The sequence below is a fragment of the Cnephaeus nilssonii genome (assembly GCF_951640355.1).
Source record: "Cnephaeus nilssonii genome assembly, chromosome: 17".
NCBI classification, from domain to species: domain Eukaryota; kingdom Metazoa; phylum Chordata; class Mammalia; order Chiroptera; family Vespertilionidae; genus Cnephaeus; species Cnephaeus nilssonii.
The window spans coordinates 35,122,708-35,142,894 of NC_137088.1; the positions used below are offsets into that span (position 1 = coordinate 35,122,708).

At 43.9% G+C, this 20,187-nt stretch overlaps 2 protein-coding genes across 7 annotated transcripts in view; one reads left to right on the forward strand and one right to left on the reverse strand.

Annotated features, from left to right (window-relative positions):
* The window catches only part of SYN2 (synapsin II), a 47,331-nt gene that overhangs the window by 22,863 nt on the left and 4,281 nt on the right, over window positions 1–20,187 (reverse strand). For 2 of the 4 annotated variants that reach the window (XM_079794482.1, XM_079794484.1), the window contains exons 3-7: window positions 16,314–16,403; window positions 6,171–6,233; window positions 5,644–5,786; window positions 786–860; window positions 209–311 (exon numbers count right to left, since the gene is read on the reverse strand). In XM_079794482.1, the coding sequence (XP_079650608.1) occupies window positions 209–311; window positions 786–860; window positions 5,644–5,786; window positions 6,171–6,233; window positions 16,314–16,403 (474 nt within the window). Of the gene's footprint in view, window positions 1–208; window positions 312–785; window positions 861–5,643; window positions 5,787–6,170; window positions 6,234–7,165; window positions 7,281–16,313; window positions 16,404–20,187 lie in introns of those variants that run through there. The other 2 variants (XM_079794485.1, XM_079794483.1) reach the window with 2 other exon arrangements.
* Window positions 7,617–18,870, forward strand: TIMP4 (TIMP metallopeptidase inhibitor 4). Of its 3 annotated transcripts, none has more exons than XM_079794486.1 (5): window positions 7,617–8,243; window positions 9,377–9,474; window positions 9,904–10,018; window positions 12,750–12,874; window positions 13,786–18,870. In XM_079794486.1, the coding sequence occupies exons 1-5, from the start codon at window positions 8,105–8,107 to the stop codon at window positions 13,981–13,983; spliced, it is 675 nt and encodes a 224-aa protein (XP_079650612.1). In that variant the 5' UTR covers window positions 7,617–8,104; the 3' UTR covers window positions 13,984–18,870. The 3 variants fall into 3 exon arrangements, with proteins under 3 accessions (XP_079650612.1, XP_079650614.1, XP_079650613.1); XM_079794488.1 differs by having other exon boundaries at window positions 13,805–18,870; XM_079794487.1 differs by having other exon boundaries at window positions 9,377–9,405.

Consider the following 20,187-nt stretch of genomic DNA (forward strand, 5'->3'; position numbering starts at 1 on the left):
GCCAAGCTGGTTGAAAGCAATAACTCCCCACTGGTGAAGGTGTGTTGCTATGCAAATCCACTGGTTGTGTCATGTGGGAACCTTCCCATGGCCCAGGGGAGTCTAACCTAAATGTAGTCCAGGCCATCCACATAGTCATCAAACCACTAGCTTGGCTTCCAGCCTTGGGGATTATCTCTTACTAAGGTACTCCTTAAGTCACACTTACCTCAAAAATGTAGTCTCTCCCATCTTTGCCATGCACAGCTTTGACAGCACAGATGTCCAGGCCACCAAACATCTCAGAGCAGGTATCTACCCACAGCTTGTACCTGGAGGAGATGGGAAGGTATCCTGAGGCTGGGTCATTAGCTCACATCCAGCCTGCTTTCTGGTCACACTCTCATTGCTGCCTCAGCCTTGATCACCACCCTCTCCAGCCCTCCCTCCACTCCCATTAAGCACACTGCCTTATCTTCAGTGCCCTCCAGCTTTGCTCTCCAGATACCTGTCTTTTCAGGCTCAGAGCAGGTCTCATCAACTCTAGGTGGCCTTTCCTTGGCTATTCCAGCCCATAGTAACTATTCCTTTCTTGGAACTTCTGTGGTATGTCCAATCTTTATCTCCATAATTTAGCACATAGCCTAGTCCTGCCTGATCTTGCTAACTGGCTGCTTGGGCCTTTGTGTTCTATCTACCCTGTCTGATTAGAGGTGCCCTTCAGACAAGGCCCAATTCTTATATCTCTTCATCTAAAGAAGGCCCCCTCTTGCTGGGCTAGGGACTGGACTCCGCTTTACACTCACCTGTCTGACATGGCGATCTGTTCCAGCATTGCAGAGCCAGTGTTCGTCTTCCAGTTTCCTGAGATTGATGTCCTCCTACAACAAGGTCCCACCAGATAGGATAGGCAGTAAGCCACCCAAGCAAGAGGAGGGCATAAAACTTTCCAGATTTTTAGCTCACCACTGCTTTCCTCATCTGCTTCTACCACAAACAGCCCAGGGGCCTGTTGCTAAGCCTAGAGCCTGGCTGCCTCTGCCAAACCTCCACCTGCAATGCTCTCCTCCTCTCTATAAGAGTCCAGCTCACTGCTCTGGCTCCATGGAGCCTTCCTGATATTTCAGACAAATGAGTGCTTGCTCTCTTAAGAGCCCCTATAGGACTCTGCCTGTACCTCACTTTCAATCCTATATCTATTTTTAACCTTAGCTATTTGATCTAAGTTTTCTGTCCACAAGTCTGTAAGCCACTTAAGGGTATATATTGTCTTGCATACCCAGCAGCCTATCCACTAAGTATCTGGGCCGACTTCATACTGTAGTCCCCCCGATCCACGGTTTAATTTTCCATGGTTTTAGTTACCTGTGGTCAACCAAAGTCTGAAAATATTGAATGAAAAATTCCAGAAATAAACAGTTTATAAGTTTTAAATTGCACACTGTTCTGAGCAGCATGATAAAATCTATCGCTCTGTCTCACTCAGGTTGTAAATCATCCCTTTGTCCAAGTATCCAAGCTGCATGTGCTCCCCACCCATTAGTCACTTAGTAGCCACATTGGTTATCAGATCAGCTGTCGTGGTATTACAGTGCTTTTGTTCAAGGAACCCTCATTTTACTTAATAATGTCTCATTCACCTCACTTCATCTTATCACATAGGCATTTTATCATCTTACATCATCACAAGAAAGGTGAGTACAGTACAATAAGGTATTTTAAAAGAGAGATACCATAATCACATAATTTTTATTGGAGTATATTATTATAATTGTTCTATTTTATTATAGTTACTAGAGGCGCGGTGCACGAAATTCGTGCACGGAGGGGGGTTGTCCCTCAGCCCAGCCTGTACCCTCTCCAATCTGGGACCCCTCAAGGGATGTCCGACTGCCCGTTTAGGCCCGATCCCAGGGATCGGGCCTAAACGGGCAGTCGGACATCCCTCTCACAATCCAGGACTGCTGGCTCCCAACTGCTTGCCTGCCTGCCTTCCTGATTGCCCCTAACCGCTTCTGCCTGCCAGCCTGATCACCCCCTAACCACTCTGCTGCCAGCCTGTTTGCCCCCAACTTCCCTCCTCTGCCGGCCTGGTTACCCCTAACTGCCCTCTCCTGCAGGGTTGATCACCTCCAACTGCCCTCCCTTGCAGGCCTGGTCCTTCTCAACTGCCCTCCCTTGCAGGCCGGGTGCCTCCCAACTGCCCTCTCCTGCTGGCCATCTTGTGGTGGCCATCTTGTGTCCACATGGGGGCAGGATCTTTGACCACATGAGAGCAGCTATATTGTGTGTTCCAGTGATGATCAATCTGCATATTACTCTTTTATTAGATAGGATTGTTAATCTCTTACTGTGCCTAATTTATAAATTAAATGTTATCATAGTTATGTAGGTATAGGAAAAGACAGCAAATATAGAGGTTGATACTATTCATGGTTTCAGGGATCCACAGATACAGGGGGACTACAGTATATACAAATTGAATTCTATTGATTCTGAAACCTCCTCAGAGTTCTGTGACTATCTCCCAATGACTTCTGTACTAGCCCACTTATTCATTCATTCATTCAACAATTGGTTTTTGAGAGCCTGCATTATTAGCAATATGACTCTGGATAAGTCAGTTAACCTTTTCAGGCTTAAGTTGTTTCATCATCAAATGGACCTGTTCTCTGCTATGCCCTCTGCACCCTCCATCTATGAGCATGTGTTAGAGTCAACTAGTCTTGGGCTAAATATGAGGCAAATAATCTGGTTTCTGGTTTTAGATTTGCTCTTGACTGGCTGGGTGACCTTGGGTGAATCATTTCACCTGACTGAGCCTCTCTTACCCATGTGTAAACATAAAGTTGTTTTATAATTTTAAATAAACTGTAATATACCAAAAATATGTATTTTTTAGTTATTAATCTTTACTCAGATACAGTCAAGAGAATGGGGATCACCTAGGGGACAGAAAAGTCCTTATCACACTACTGATAGAGGCCTTCTTATGCTGTCCTTATCACTCACTACTGGTTGGAGATTGGATGTGCTAGTCTCCACTCAGGAGTATCTTCCCTAGATATCTGATTTCAAATACTTAGAAACCTAGTACAGCTAGTTTTTCAGAGCCCTGAGATACAGTGAATTGAGTGATGTGGTAATAACAACTCCTCACACTCCTAGTACTGACTGCTTTCCAAGATTCTTCCTTCCCAAGCCCCTCACCAGAACCTCATTGCAAGCCCCCTGTTGTGAATAGGCTGGGATTCTTGCTTCCACTTTACAAAGAGATTAAGACTCAGGTTGGATGACTTGTCCAAGATTGTATGTCTAGTCAACGTAGATATAAGATAAAAATCCAGGACTCTTTATTCCCCCATTGTGCTACATTTACCTCTACACCCCACTACCAAGCTCAGAAAAAAAACAAGCAACTCACAGCGGAGTGGCTTGAAAAATCTGAGTAGCAATACAAAGACAGATCATATGAAAATAACACTGTCTTCCTAACACTGGTATTTTACAAGTGTGTCCCAGTGACAAGGCTGGGTTCCTCAAGGGCAGAGGCAGAGAGTTATTCATTTCCATGTCCCTAGAACAGGGCCATAGTACATAAGAGGGTTGTCAGAAACTTTGAATAAGCAATAATAATGTCCCTTACACTTCACACCTTTCTCTAATAACAGCATGCATGGCACAGATCCATACAGGCTACCTGGGGTATGTGGGAACAAAGGGGGCACCAAGACTTGCAGGACATCTGACCTCCACAGAAGGACCCAAATTATTGCCTAGAGAGTGGGGCAGGAACAGCACCTTCTTTACACCAAATATGTCTGCCCCTGGATCTCTAGGGTGAGAACTGAGGGAGAAGGAAAGAATTTCAAACTTTATCTTGGCTATTGCCAAGCCAATTCCTTCTTCTGAGAGCAAAGGGATAGCCAAAAGTTTTGGGAAGAAGAGCCAAATAACTGTCTGTCCCTTGCAAATAAAAAAGGAAGTAAATAATTTCTAAAGCTGCTCTGGTTGCCCACCCTTTATCAATAGTTGAGATTCTCTTATGCTTCATTTAAATTGCTTTTGGAAACCCTAACCCTTAAAAATGTGGTGTGTCTCCTTTTTAAGGATAAAGACATTCTTGCTTCATTGTCAAAAAAATTTGTGTTTATTTTGGAGATTTTAATATTAAAGGATAGGAAATCTGCTTTCTTAGTGGCTGAATATACTATTTTTCTGCTTTAGATAGTATTTTTACAATGGTCTTTTAAATTATCCCTTCTTACATTGTGCATAATTTTCAAGCAACCCTAACTTCCTTTCTGAAGCAGAAAGACTACAAGTAAAAAGTATAAACTTTTAAAAAAGTAGGAATCCAGTCAATAAAGGAAAAAAAATTCAATGTCTCAATTCTCTCTGAGTTGTTCCCTGAATACTTATTGGGTGCCCACTACGCACCTATTGTTGCATAAGGCAGTGGTCCTGCAGAGATGATTCTAACATTTCTGCTCAGAGAGATCAGAGGAGAGTGATTCAAATCACACATGTGAAAAGGGCTAAACTACAGCTATGAGAAGGAAGTATAGGGAAAGGGCTCCTTACTCATTCAAGGGGTGGGAAGTAGAAACACTAAATAGGGAATGAAGGAAGAGAAATGGAAATGATGGATAAAGGAAAGGGAAGCTACTCAACCCTGAAGTCTGCTGAAGTCATGAGTAGCAAAAATCAAATTCATATACTATAATGTTCTGTCTTTGTAAAAAAACAAACAAAAAAACTACCTAAATTTTTTTCTAAAAATGGAACATTAAGATTGCCAAAACTGGAATTATAATCCATTTGCATTCTTATGTACTAGTATATTATGGAAGATCCGGTAGACTTGAAATCTTTTCTTTTTCTAAATTCTAATAGTGGAAACCTTTAACTTTCCATTTGGCAAATGTAGAAAAGTCATCTATTCTCATAACAACTAGGCTTTTAATGCTCTATAGTGTTTTATAGGCTATATATTTACATCAGGAGTTTCTTAACTTTTTCTGTGCTCTGGCAGCCTGGTGAAGCATGTGGATTCCTTTCAATTATAAAATATAAGATGTGTAAATGTGTAAAATAAAGTATACAGGATAACAAAGGAATTCAATTATTTAAAGTAATTACCAAAATAGTTACCAAAATATTAAACAAATAAATCTGTGATTAGTCAAAATGTTTTTTTATAAATAACAAATATATTTACAGGGGTAAATGTAGTGGCAGGTCTAATAACTACCATGATTCTTTAGTAGTGATAACAGTAATTGTATTTAGAGATATCTGTCTCAACTGTATAAAAATACAAGAATGTCTGCGATTACCTGTAGTGACAAAGTCACTCATGCTACTGCTGCTACTATAGCCTGCTGTCTTCATTCATAACTAGGGAGAATGCTAAATTTCATTTAAAGGCTAATAAAAATAAATATTAATGTTATTTCTCATCTTGGTTCATGGACCCCCACTCCTCCCTGACTTGAAAGGAACCCAGGCTAAGACTCCTCACTTAATGGCACCCTCTCTCTGTTCTCTGCCTTGTGGGCCAGAGGAAGTTTAACTGAATACTGGCTGCTAAGTGGAGGCTCAGATTCTCCTCTGAGTTGAGGAGAAAGTGAAGAGTATCTGCTGTGAACCCACCCCACTCACATGTAAGCCTTGTAATTGTTGCCTATCTTCTGGACCCGGATGTCATACTTGGCGTCAATGAAAGGCTCTGCTGTGGCGTAGGTCTGGGTGAGGGCTACCACGCTAGCAATGTCCTGGAAGTCGTAGTGGTTTTCCACTTTGACCTAATTTTGGAACAAGGCAGAGAGGGGAAAAAGGAGACATACACATATACACACTGAGAGTCACAAGAATCCGGGGCCTCCAAACCCATCAAAATGTTTCCATTCCAGTTGCAAGCCTGAGTGCCACATCTTAGGAGAGTCCTTCTCTCCAGCTTCCCTTCCTAGACTCAGGAGCTTCACTTATTGCAAAAGGCCCAACGGACCAAGCAGGTGGCCTACACTTGGCTTGTTGAAAAGGCCTGTTTGGGTTAACACTCATAGCTTCAGAGGAGCCAAATCGTGGAAGAATTAATCAATAACAGAGGGAGAATTGTCCATAACCGGACTCTCTGAAAAGTACCATTCTTGGCCTCAATTCCAAAGCACAGCAGGCCCCAACCTTACCTTTCCCATGCCCGAGTGAGCATGGCCAATCTTCACCACCACAGGGAATGTGGGCAATGTCAGCTGAAAAGAGAGGAGAAAAGAATGAATTGGTTAGAATGTGCCTGTTTTTCTGTGGAATGTTACAAATATTTTTCTTAGGAACACCCTTGGAAGGGCCCTTTAAAAAACTAGTCCAACCTATGTGCTTTACAAATACAAAAACCGAGGCCCATAGAGTGACAGTGACTTGCTTAAGGTCACAGCATGTTAATGGCAGATCTATAAGAACTCTGTTCTCCTACTTGGTACTCTACATCTTTAAAACTAATTGCTTCAATCTTCTCTGCATTAAACAAACACAGGGCAGGACTGGAGAATTTGAAAAATTGAATCTTTTTTAAAATATATTTTTTATTGATTTCAGAGAGGAAGGGAGAGGGAGAGAGAGAGAAAAACATCAATTATGACAAGGAATCATTGATCGGCTTCCTGCACGTCACCTACTGGGGATGGAGCCCCCAACCCCAGCATGTGCCCTTGACCGGAATCGAACCCGTGACCCTTCAGTCCGCAGGACGATGCTCTATCCACTGAGCCAAACCAGCAAGGCTGGAAAAAATGCACCTTTGAAAGGGTGAATTTTACTGTATGTAAATTGTACCCTAGTAAACCATAATTACAAAAGGAATATATCTTTGGAATCTTAATGTCCCTTTGGTCATGCCCCTCTTAGTATCCTCCCCTCCCCCTCAAACATCTAGCTTTCCTGTACTGAACCTGTCTTTTCTCCACCTTTCACAGTCTCTTCATTGCTCACCAACACCCCAATCTCAACCAACAAACAGCTTAGTATGTTCTGTCTGCCCAGCTTGGGGTTTGGAAGAGAGCTGACATAAAAAGTCAACATGTTTGAAATTTGAAAGAGATTCTTATGAGGGTAAATTCTACTTTGATGTAGTTGTATTTTAACAGAGGACTAATAAAAACTTAAAAGAACTATTCTCCAAACCTACCTTTGCCCCCACCTTGTATAAGACATGGTCTCTTCAGTGAGTAGCAACATGAGGTAGGAATCAGTAGGCTACTATCTGAAGAGGCTTGAGGTCCCAGGTTTATGCTAGGTAATGAGATACTCTGTGCTTTGAGCCCTCACCAAAAGCACTGTCCTCAGCCATCTGCAATCTGAAGCTCTGGGTATGGGAAAGGGTTTCTAAAGCACTGGCTGCTTTCTCTGACATCTCTCCCCACCCCCCAGCCGACAGAGCCAAGACACACACACACACACACACACACACACACACACACACACACACACACACACCAACTTTCTCTGTCTTATTCCATTACTGTTTACTGTTGCTTTGGAGCTCCTAAATAGGGCATTGAAAACACTTCCTGCAGCTGAAAGAAGCCCTGAGTAGCTTGTCTCATTCCCAGTGTGCAGCTCAGCAAGGGGTTCGTCCTTCTCTGTCACTGTCTCTTTTGCCTGTTGTAATTCTGTCTGCCTCTCGATGACTCTGCCTGTCTCACGCTTTCTGTTTGTGCCTCTCCTCACTCTTGTTCTTTCTGCCTGAATCACAGTCCCTTGGTCTTTCTGCCTCTTGCATTTGTCTTTGTTGCGCTTTCTTTTTGCCATGACACCATCCCCTCTCCCAGTGCCTTCCCTCCACTTCTGGGAGGCTTAATTGCTCAGGCACGGAAATGGAAGCTAAGGGCTTCTCCTGGCTTCCCTCTTCATCTTATTGAGGCTGCCAGTCAGGAGGGCCGTGGGTCCTGTAGCCGCGGGTGGCTTACAGCCAAAGGCGGGCGGAGCCCACAGGGCGGGATTGGCCCTAGGTCCACCTCATAAAGCCTAGGGCGAGGGGCGAGGGGCGCGAGGCGTTCTGAAAGTGCCCTGGAGAGTCTGTTTGATCCGACAGACCCCACAGGCTTAGTTGGGGCTCTGCAGTGTCATGCCCCGGAGCCTCCAGACCATGTCGAGCTGGGCGCTGTTGCTGCGGCTGCTGGCATTGCTGCGGCCGCCGGGACTGGTCGAGGCGTGCAGCTGCGCCCCCTCGCACCCCCAGCAGCATGTCTGCCACTCCGCGCTTGGTGAGTCCGGAGGCCTGGGAGGTACACAGCTGGGGGTGGTTGTGTGTGATTAGTTCGGGGCATTGCTGTAGACCTGTAGTCTGGAGGGAATGGGAGGAGCTCAAATCCCGCACCAGTTGCCTCCGGTTGGAGTTGATGGGTAGGGCAAGGCCGGCACCATAGCAACCTTGCAAGGGCAGAGCTTGGCTGACTTGTAAGGAAATTAAGACTGTGTAAGGGGCCTCCATAGCGGCCCCCTCGCCCCTGCCTACTGTCATTGAACAAGTCACTGGAACTATCCTGTGATTACTCTGAACTACTGGATGGGGGAGGGGGAAGCCAGCGCCAGGAGGTTGGGCTTTCGTTATAAACCTCCCTGTGTCCAAGCCTATAACTGAGCCATCATACACTCACACCAATACTCATCTTTTACCCTTTCTCTTCCCTCTGCCTGGAATGCCCTTTCCCCAATCCTTTAATTCCTGGCAAACTCCTATTCATTCTTCAAAGTCTAACACAGGTATCTCCTTTTCTCTGAAGGCTTCCTGACTCCTTGGTGCTACTATGGCATTTTTAACATTTTTGTGCTCCTACTATGCTGTGCTGTTGTTTGCAAATGTGTTCTCCACTAGACCAAGAGTTCTGCAAGATAGAGGACCCTGTCTTAATCACATCTATGACCTGGTACCTAGTGTTAGGCCAGGCACAGAGGATGAACTTCATAAACAGTTTTTTATTAATAACCAAATGGCAAAAGACCAACTACCTCTGTGCAGGGTCAGATCATTTATTAATTCAATAAACATTTGAGCTCAAGAAACCAAAACTCTGTGCAGGCTCTGTTTTAGGCCTTGGGCTACATCAATAGATGACCACACTGACCTACCCTCAATGGGCTCCTTCTCCCTCCTCTATCCTGATGCCCACCCCTAGTCTCTGGTTTATGAGCTAGACTCAAAACTAGCAAGTAAAGTGTAGAGATTGTAGGACCTAATAGGCCTGACTGCACAGGAGTTTCCAGGTTCCTGCTCTCTCATATCCTCCTCCTCACAATCCCGAATTCTCCTACAAAATTCTCCAGGGGCCCCAGGTGATCCAGATCCCAAATTACCCCCACAGGTTGCTGAAGGTTCCCTCTTTTGCTTCCTGTGCAGTGATCCGGGCCAAGATCTCCAGTGAGAAGGTAATTCCTGCCAGTGCAGATCCTGCTGACACTCAAAAAATGATCCGGTATGAAATCAAACAGATAAAGGTACATGGGGACAGGACAGTGCTTTTACCTTCTGGGCTTTTGGGAGGGTTAGGGTTTGTGTTTTGGGAAGGGTGGTGATTGTAGGTCAGGCAACCTGGCTCAGTGATCCTGGGTGTTGATGCTAACTGGGAAGTGAATGACATTTTGGGAATAGGGCCCACAGAATCTGAATGAAAATGCAGGACAGACCCTCAATGTCCTTCTAGTCCTATAGCTGCCTGGGCATGGGGCTGCTGGAGGTACCTCCCCTCTCACTGGAATAAACCAAGGTTTTTAAAAGAGAGAAATGACCCAGTTAGGCCATCTGTGTGCATCAAATCCTGAACTATACATTTGCTTAATTTCTTTAGATTGAGAAAGGAGAAATTTTCCCTGTTAAACTATAAAGTTCACTCACTGACCTAATACTTTTTTGTAATTGTCTTTCAGATGTTTAAAGGGTTTGAGAAAGTCAAGGATATTCAGTATATCTATACACCTTTTGATTCCTCCCTCTGTGGTGTGAAACTAGAAGCAAACAGCCAGAAGCAGTATCTCTTGACTGGTAAGTTAAAGAGCAGCAAGTGGCCCCAATAGTCTCTGTCCTAAGGAAGGCAGCCAAGGAGGAGCCAGGGCTGCCCTTGGGCAGCAAGCTGAGCAGGTGACACATTCTTGGGCATAAAACAGAGCTGTGTTCTTAAGAGGCAACCTCTGAGTCAGGAGGGGCCTTGGTTACCTCCCTTTCAATGCAAGAATCTTCATTACAGTGACCTTGGCCACTGCTTCACTAATTTAGGAACAAGTTGCTCTCCCAGCCTAGGGTAGCTGGTTCCATTTTCAAACAGTTTAATTAGCATAAGATTTTTGGTATCTTGAGCCCAAGTCTGCCCCTCTGAAACTGCTCTTTGTGGATTCAGCTCTGCCCTCTGCTCTATGATGATCCCTCAGAGGCCTGAGGACAATAGATGCAAGCACTCTAACTTCAGGTCTGCTGGCCATCTTCTCCAATGGGATATTATCCCTGTCCCTTTCCTAGCACAGGACAATGATCTGGACACAACACTAAAGGAAAGGTCTTAATTTCACATAGTAAAGGAAAATTGTGTGTGCGATCCCCCTACCCACAACACACACATTATAGTTACTGTAGCCTCGATGGAATTAGCTTTAGACAGCCACATTGGATCATACTCCTGACTCATAGTGAGCCTGTGTGGCTAACTCACACCCCAGGCCCTATTCTGAGGTATAGTAAAGCACAAACCCTAACAGAAGCCTTGAGTCTAACATGGTTCTGTCTCCACGAACTTGGGCCCAGGTATAACTACTTGCAGTTATAGAAGGTATTCGGCTGGACTGTGCCCCTCCACCTTTGCACAGGATAGTCCCAATGTCCAGAAGTCTTTCCCCCAACTTGTCTGGCAGGTAAACTCCATGCTGAATTGGTTGGGACAGAACAGTTAAAGAACCACATAAAACTATGACTCCATAAGTGAGTGAATGCAATACTATAGTGTTTTATAGTTCAGGAAGAAGGTATTTATGTGGTTATAAACAGTTAGGGAAGCTTCATTGTGTATGTGAGATCTAAATTAGCCCTGAAGGATGAAAAATGCTTAGAAAGGTAAGAAAAAGAAAAATACAGCAGATAAGGAGAAATTCCACTATCTGTCCATCCACTCAGCAATGAATGACCACCTACTTGCTGCCAGGCCTTGGACAGGAGAGTGGAGACTCAGTCACAAGTCATAGTCCTCAAAGAGCTCATACTCCAAACTTGACTCTTGAGAACTCATAAGCATTGAAAGGCACACTGGTAGGGGCTCCCCAGCTCTAAGAATGTGGAATTGTGCTGATCTGGGAGCCTCTGGATGGGAGAGGCAGAGGCAGAGCATGACACTGAGCCCTCCACATCCCAGGACTAGCAGATGAGGCCACTTCCTTCCTTCCTAAGCACCTACCTTCTGTGTGCTTAGCCCACTGCTAGGCACTGTGGTGCATCAGTCAAAGCAGGAGGCATGCTCTCTGCCCTCAAGGAGGTCAAGTCTAAGCAAGGATGAAAATAAATGACAAAACACAGGTCTAGTGAAAAGTCATCAGTGATGCCCATGCTCTTCAAGAGAAGTCACAAACTCTTTTGCCTAATGATGAAAGTCCTTTGTGACCATAACACTGCTGACCTCTCCAGTTTTGTCTCCTGCCACTTATCACTGACAGTTTCCAGCCCCTTATTTTCCCCAGAGCTGAACTAAACTACTTGCAGTTATAGAAGGTATTCGGCTGGGCTGTGTCCCTCCACCTTTGTACAGGAAGTCCCAATGTCCAGAAGTCTTTCCCCCAACATGACTGGCAGGTAAACTCCTAACCATCCTTTTAAGGCCCATCAGGAGCATTATCTCCACTTAGACAGCTTCCTTGTCCTCTGCCTCTTCCACAGACAGAGATAATTGTGATTTCCTTTGTTCTTATATTGCATCTTTTATATAAACATAACAGTGTAATTTTTGCCTACTTATCTGTCTACCTACTTGTTTTTAAGCTCCTTGAGATCAAAGATCCTACCATATTTATTTCTGCATTCATGGTACCAGGTCTAGTAGTTGCTCAGTAAGTAAATGAGTGACTAAAGTTCTAAGAGATGTGAGCTAGCATGGTCAGGGATGGCTTTGAGGATGAGGTGGTACTGAAAAGGGTCTTTGGAAGATAGGAAACAGTTTGATAAGTAAAGAAGGGGCACTTTCCCATGGAGAATGAGAAAGACTTACCAATTTAGGTATCAATGGAGCAGAAGACAGGCCTATGCAGATATTGGGAAGGGTTGGAAAGGGGAAGGGCCCTGTTATTTATTGAGCATCTTCTATGGGCCTACTACTGTGCTGGAAGCTTTACCAAATGTTCTGTCATTTAATCCTGACAATAACCTTATTATTCTTATCTTCCAGTTGAGAAGTTACATGACTTTCTTGAAGTCACACATCTAGTAAATGACAGAAAAGAAAGGGGTTTCACCAAGAATCTCACTTTATGGCCCATGTTTTCTCTGCATCACACTAAAGGAAAAGGCCTTTTCCCACAACTCTCCTTTGTACAAACATAATCTCTGATATAAAGATTATAGAGGTTTTTCTGGTCCCTTAATTGAGCCTTACGTCACCACTGCCACCAAAAAAAAAAAAAAAACAAAAACACACACACAGACTAAAGAGGCTTCAATTCTGGGCTCTTCAAGGATCCAGGCTTCTGGAGTTTCACAAACATATTCCTCATGCTAGGTTCTCTTCTATCTTCCTTTGTAGGTCAGGTCCTCAATGATGGAAAAGTCTTCATCCATCTGTGCAACTACATTGAGCCCTGGGAAAATCTATCCTTTTTGCAAAGAGAAAGTCTGAATCACCACTACCATATGAACTGTGGCTGCCAAGTAAGAGAATGTCCATTTCCAAGGACTTTTGTGGGGGGGGGGGGGGGGGAGGTTCTTGAGCCTTTCAGCCTCACCTTTAATGGCACCTACTGATGGTACTTCTTCCTTCATGCATGTGTTTATTCACTTACTATAGTATACCTGAGATCTGCCATGGATCAGGTACTGTATAAAGTTTGAGATGGGAAAGCAAGATGATCCATAGTCCCTGATCTCAATGTACTTAACATGTTGGCAAGGAAGGTGGCGTCATATAAGGCAAACTGAAATAGTATAGCTACCATTTTAACAGAAACTACTCTTTGCCAGGCCCTCTAATGGTCAATTTATTTTAAATATTTTAATGTAGTCTTTATAACAAATGTATAAATAATTAAGATTTCCATTTTAAAGTAAAGAAATTAATGCTCTAGAAAGTAAAGTAATTTGCTCAAGGTCAGTGGTAGAGTAAGGACCCTCAGGTTTGTCTGACTCCAGAAATGCCATTAGAGAGGCAAAACTGTATGTAGGAAACACAGGGGAAGGAAAACTTGGGGAATTTTGGAGACTAGGAAGGACTTCATAAGGCAAAGGCATTTGAGCTAAGCCAGTGGTCGGCAAACAGCGGCTCGCGAGCCACATGTGGCTCTTTGGCCCCTTGAGTGTGGCTTTTCCACAAAATACCACGTGTGGGTGCGCACGTACAGTGCGATTGAAACTTCATGGCCCATGCGCAGAAGTCGGTTTTCGGCCTGGGCGAGTCTATTTTGAAGAAGTGGCATTAGAACACTCAAGGGGCCAAAGAGCCGCATGTGGCTCGCGAGCCGCGGTTTGCCGACCACTGAGCTAGGCTATAAGGATGTATATGAGTCTGAAAAAAAATTGTAGAAAAATGACACCCTACTCACTTTGATGTGTTGTTATGACTCTAGATCACCACCTGCTATACAGTGCCCTGTACCATCTCAGCCCCCAACGAGTGCCTCTGGACAGATTGGCTGTTGGAACGAAAACTCTATGGGTATCAGGCCCAGCATTATGTCTGCATGAAGCATGTTGATGGCACCTGCAGCTGGTACCAGGGACGCCTGCTCCTCAGGAAGGAGTTTGTTGACATCATCCAGCCCTAGTAGGGAGCAATGACCACCATATTCCTTCAGGAGCTCTGAAGACCAAGCCAGTTCTCCCTCACTACAGAGTTCTGGCTATCACCACTTGCCTCATTGCTGCCAGCGAATGGGAAGTACCAAGTGGACAGTCTGGCTAGTGTTAGAGCAGGGCTAGGGTATGTTACAGCTTGTGTCTGAAACCCCAGCCCAGAACATGTCAAAGGCTAGGGAAAGTATCGTGCCCTCAACCCTTCTCTCTTGCCTCCCAAACCCTTTTATTCTAGCCCCGTGGTCGGCAAACTGCGGCTCACGAGCCACATGCGGCTCTTTGGCCCCTTGAGTGTGGCTCTTCCACAAAATACCACGGCCTGGGCGAGTCTATTTTAAAGAAGTGGTGTTAGAAGAAGTTTAAGTTTAAAAAATTTGGCTCTCAAAAGAAATTTCAATCATTGTACTGTTGATATTTGGCTCTGTTGACTAATGAGTTTGCCGACCACTGTTCTAGCCAATACCTGTTACTGAAAATTTTGATTCTGGCTTAGAATCAAAATAGTTCTGATCAGAACTATTCCCTTTTCTCTCTAGGAAAATGTGTTTTCTCTTACCTTAATTGATCCAATAGTGAAGAAATGGTGAATGCTATACATATGAGATAGTGTACCTATCTGATGTACAATACCAGAAGACAAGTTGACAGTATCATAAACAGGCTGATTTGGAAGAACAAAAAGAGCAACATAGTATGGCTGTGTATCCTCTACTCCAATCTCAGCTCATCCTGATCCTCTCTTACACTTTCATTTGTTTGGGGAAGTGACTTGCAGGGGCACAGAATCACTCAATATGAGACCTACAATGCCCTAACCTCCCACTACACGCTGTAATCTCCTCTATCCAATTCCTGGCAGAGGGTCTAGCCCCCAAGCATACCTCTTTGGATAAGAATAGACTTAGGTATTATCTCTGCAGGTTAACTATCAATACCTTCACCTGATGTCCATAAGTCTTCTTTTATGTTTCTTTTAGAAAGTCCTTCTCTTCTAAATTACTAATGTCTTAATTCCTACTTCAAAACTTTTTTTTTAAGCCAAAAAAGCCTAGAGTTGAAATTCTCCTTTAAATTTTGACACCTCAGAGAGATCTTAGGAGGTCTTCTTTGGAGGGCAAATTTCAGGATAGAGAACAAGAGAGAAATAACACAAGGGCCCTTGTGGGGAAAGGATGGTAAATAGACAATATACTTGGCAATTTTTTCAAAATATTTTTTGTGGTTAGCCCAGCTAAATATTACAGCAGGAAAAATCCAGCTTTGGTCCCTTCCTTCAACTCAGTCCCCTTACCACTGTGTCTTGGACTCCCTGAGAACTCCAAACATAGATAGATCCCTTAGGCCCTGATGTTGGTCTCAAGGATTTATTAAGGACAAGAGCTTAAAGTTCCAGAGCCTCTCCCTGGGAAGCTCTGACAAAGATGAAGGAGGTAGTTCTATTCAAGGCCCAAGGTTGTTGTTATTCGTTTTCTATATGTTGTTTGATGAGAAACAAGGCCATGTACAATATGCCAGAAGAAGGCTCTTGATTCACAGAAATGGTACAAATGTAGTTCCTTTTTGAGAAGGGAGTGAGAGGTAGCAAACATAATCTCTGTCCCAGAGTACAATTGGAATGCTATGGCAGAGTCTCCATTGGTGAGTTAAGCATGATCACCAACTGACTATGCAGGCCTGCGGCAGAGGGTGTGGAGACAGAGGGGAAGAAAAGGGAGTGAGCTCCAGGTCTCCATGGAGGAAAAACCAACCAACCATGCCATCTCTCTGCCCCTTCTAATATACTAGGATGGCCTCAGAGAAGGCATTATGTTAACCCAGTCTTCTCACAATCTTGACAAAGCCAAGGGAATGAAAGGCCTTGGTAATAATAGCAGGAATAACACCTGACATCTGAGGGATGCTTCACACTTTCCCAGAAGGCTATTACTTAAATTTTGTACCAAATTCAAGATCCTGGTTAGGAATAAATATGTCCATTTGACTTTCCAGTTGGAAAAGAAATTTAACTAGTCCAACGACATGTGGCAGGGCCAGGGCTAGAATCCAACGAGTGGGATCTTTTGATTACTGATCATTAGGTTTGTTATTTTCTCAGCTTGATAAAATGCCTTGTTTTTGCTCTTCCCTATTCTGTCTCCAGATTTTGGAGACAAGGGACTATATGCTAAAATACAGCCACTCTGGCCTCACAAAGCAGGTCTGCAGTTCAGCCACAACTAAAACCCTCTTCAGAGCCCCACAGTTATAATGTGAATAAGTTCAGAGTGGAAATAGAGACTAAAGTCCCCACCTGATCACCTACCATCTCTTTGTGGTTGGGGTAGTATGTCTGCTCAATTAGTGGGAACTTTTCTCCTCCCAATGTCTTGTAGATGGCCACCAGCTGGGCAAACTGTAAAAGAAAAACCATGTTTCAGCTTATCTAGACAACTTATAGAACAAACAAAACAGAAATCTATCAAAAAATATTTATTGAGCATTTGCTCTGTTGAGGAATTTGTGCTCTGGGGATATAAAAGAGGTGTACAATTCCTATTCTCAAGGAACATATTCTTTAACTGTGTAAATGAGAGAATGAGTTAATATTCATTCAGTACCGACTCAATTTTAATGATATTTCATTGAACCCTCATATTAAAGTGAGGAACTGGGTACTTTATCATCTTCATTTTACACATAACACTCAGAGAGGGTACGAAATTTGCCTAAAGTCACAGAGCTGCAAAGAGGTGAAGCTGAGATTGAGATTTGGTTCTCTAATTCTAAACACCTGCATCTCTAGAAATGGCAATTGATGAAGCTGGATAGGTAACATGGGCCAAGTCTTGGAAGTTTAAATGTCAGGCAAAGAAACAGTATCTTTTCCCTATAGGCAGTATGAAGTAATCAGAGTTTGAGCAGGGGGGTAATGAATGAAGCTGTTCTTCAGGAAGATTTTGATGGTCCTGGTATATAGGATAGACAGACTCAGTCTTTGTGGGACTTACTACTCATCTAAGAACTGAACTCAGCTAGCCCCTTCACCTATGAGAAAACAGAAGAGCTCCATGAGGAAGAGGTGAAGTATGCATACTTACAGTGTCAGGGCTGAAAGGTCTTTGGCAAATATCTAGCACTCTCTGCTCCCCTCCCCCCCCCCCCGACACACACACACACACACACAATGTTATAAGTGAAGAAACTGAGGCCCAGTCAAATCACTTCCCCAAGGTCACAGGGTTGAAACAGATTCATAGTCAGGTCCCTTTATTCCCAATTCATAACTCTTTCTATTCCTCCAAGTAGCTGCCTTTCAGGCTCTGCAGAAACCATGCTCTTCCTACAGGAAACACAGGTTTCTTCCCTACTCAATCCTCTCACACACACCCCACACACCTATGCCCAGTACACTAGCAGTAAGGATAATTCAGCATCCTTCCTCTAGTGCTACTGGGTTACTTCACAGTCTAAGCCCCAATTTCTGGAACTGCTAGAAGGAAAAGTTGCCAGATCAAACCTGCCTTCTATTTATCAGAGAAAGGAAAGCTAGAACATTTTCCCAAAGCTTAGATCCTGTTCTCTATAAGGGATGTTGGCACATGAGCCTGGGGGGAAAGGGGCTGGAGTAATAAAAGCTCAGAACTGGGTTATTAGAAAACTGGAGTCTTCTGATTCTTGTTCTGCCTCTAACTTGCTAGGTGTCCTTTGGCAAATGATTTCTCCTCTCCTGGCCTCATTTTCTTGATATACAAAAATGAGAGAAATGAACTTGATCAGTTCCTCAAACTTTTTACCACAAATAACATCTTTTATTATATTTCCTCCTAAACTCCATCATCAAACTGCAGTTTAAGTGATCATCTCCTTGTGGTCCTTTTGCGGGAAAAGAGAATTTTGTTATTGTTTTTGAAATGCTGGAAAATGTTGAAATTTCTGAATCACTTCCCTAGTGATTGGTTGGTGACTCCAGATCTCTAAACATCCACCAGGACTGAAAGCATGAGTGATAGACGCATAAGCCCCTAAGATGTTATTACTGAAAGAGACTTTAGAGAGCTCTGGACCAAACATCTCATTTTACAAGTGAGGAGACTGAGCCTAGAGAAGGGAAGGAAAGCCTCAGCTCCCAGATCATGCCTGGAATTGAGGCTGCCAGGTCTCTTCTTTCCCACTGCATTCTTCATTGCACCCTGCTATTCTCACCATTCTATTGTTCTTCAACTTGCTTTGACTATCAAGACCAACGCTTCATACCTTTCCTGCCCTCTCTGATTCTCTCCACCACCTGACCTGATCTTTAAGTCTCAATCTGGCTAGACTCCTGCTCTGCCTGAGCTCACAAGGCTCTTCAGCATCCCCAGCCAGTTCTGCTTAACAACCTCTGTCCTGCTGCAGCCCACGCCCTGGCAAAGCACAAAGGCATGTGGGTCCCTATCTCCCAACATGTGGGAGAGTTACACAGGCACCACACTGATGCCAGAAAGGCCCACGGCGCACTCCCAGAGTCCTGGGACAGCCAAGATTAAAATGGTAGCCAGTTCCCAGGCACTAGTTGGGTCCCTGGTAGCTCACCCTACCCTTCTCAACCTTATCTCCATTTGCCCCTGTCTGCTCAAGGTACTGGGCTTGGCATCTAACCCCTGCCCTCTTGGAACCTTAGATTAAGTCACAAGCATGCAGTCACCAATTAAACAAATGTAATATTCGATAAGGGTTATTTCCTCTATCTATAGACAAAAGAATGGATTTGGGACCTGGGAGTGGTATTGGCAACAAATAGGAATATAATGTTCATTGTAACTATTTATCCAGTGAATCAGGAAAGACTTCTTAGAAGAAATGGGACTTCAAGATCAGTCTGAATTTAATAATTTACACTCATCCCTCCTGGAAATAAAACACTTAATTCAACCCTAGTGCATCTGTCTCTAAAAAACCTTAAAAATGTGACAGGAATTTCAGATAAATCTGTAGCAATATGGTATGAAGATGTTCTTGCTTTCTCTGGAATGCTACTGTCATTGGTAAGTCCACTTCTATTTCTAAAATCCAAGTGTGCCTGCCCTGACCAATTTATGAGATAGCAGATGTGCTCAGAAACACAGTGACTGATGTAAGGTAGGGCATTTTCCAACCAACTGAGGCCTCACATAAAGGGTACTCACAATAAAGAAATTTAAGAAAATATGAACCAAAGCCACATCTCAGAGGGACCCCTCCCCTCGCAGTCAACAAATTTGTCCACTCCCATTAACAGGCAGAGGACAATATATAAAATGCCATTGGTGTGGCAGCTGCTTAGTGAAAATGAAGGGAGAACTTGGTGTCTAGCCAGGAAGCCCTGCTGTTCTCATGCAATGCCAAAAGCAATGTGCTGGGATTGTGAATGGGTGAGAATGTGAACCCTCACCAGATACCAGATCCCTGGAGGGGCAAAGCCCTAGGCACAGGCTCTCTGATTCTGCCCTCCCTGGCCTCTGGCACAGTTTTGAAACATAAAGCAGGGAACCAGCTTTTATAAAATACCCCAAATAGTAGGAGACTGTAACAACCCAGGCTAGCAAACCGGTGGCAGGTACTACAATTATTGCTAGTTGACAAAAACAAAACAAAACAAAAAAACCCATAGCATAGAGAGATGTTTAGTCAGAAGGCTGAATAGTGAAATCACCCAGAAAAAAGCTGGTAATAGCAGACTAACTCTGTGTGACTATGAGGGAGCCAAATTCTAATAGATATTGAAAGGATGGGGGAAGGACTAGGGCATATGTGCAGTAAGGAAGGGCACATGACTAAGGAGAAAGGGGAGGACCCCAGAAAAGAAGTTTGGTGAAGGCCTCATGTGTGCTCTTCTGCAAATAGCAACACACTCAAATCAGACAACTCTTTTAGCCTGTTCCTATAACACGAGGATTCCAGATGCCACAGGCCACACAGAGGGAAAGGCTGAACAAGTGGAGGTTGGGAACCCAACCTCCCTCCTCAACAACAACAGCTCCCAGATCTTCTGACTCCTCATTCATTGCTCTTTCTCTTATACTGTCAGATCTTCTGGCTTCCAAGGGAACAGGAAAACTGAGTTCAGGTGTGGAAAAAAAAAAGATCAAGAGCAGAGGCAATGGATCTATTTGGTTAAAACATCCCCTCCAGTTCCCTGCGTGGTGGAGAGGCTTGGGGTCCAGGAACTTCAAAATCAG

Coding starts and splice junctions, on each gene's coding strand:
- TIMP4 (XM_079794486.1), top strand. CDS start 8,105: ATGCCCCGGAGCCTCCAGACCATGTCGAGCTGGGCGCTGTTGCTGCGG. Junction 9,475..9,903: donor ATGAAATCAAACAGATAAAG/GTACATGGGGAC, acceptor ATTGTCTTTCAG/ATGTTTAAAGGGTTTGAGAA. Junction 12,875..13,785: donor ATATGAACTGTGGCTGCCAA/GTAAGAGAATGT, acceptor TTATGACTCTAG/ATCACCACCTGCTATACAGT.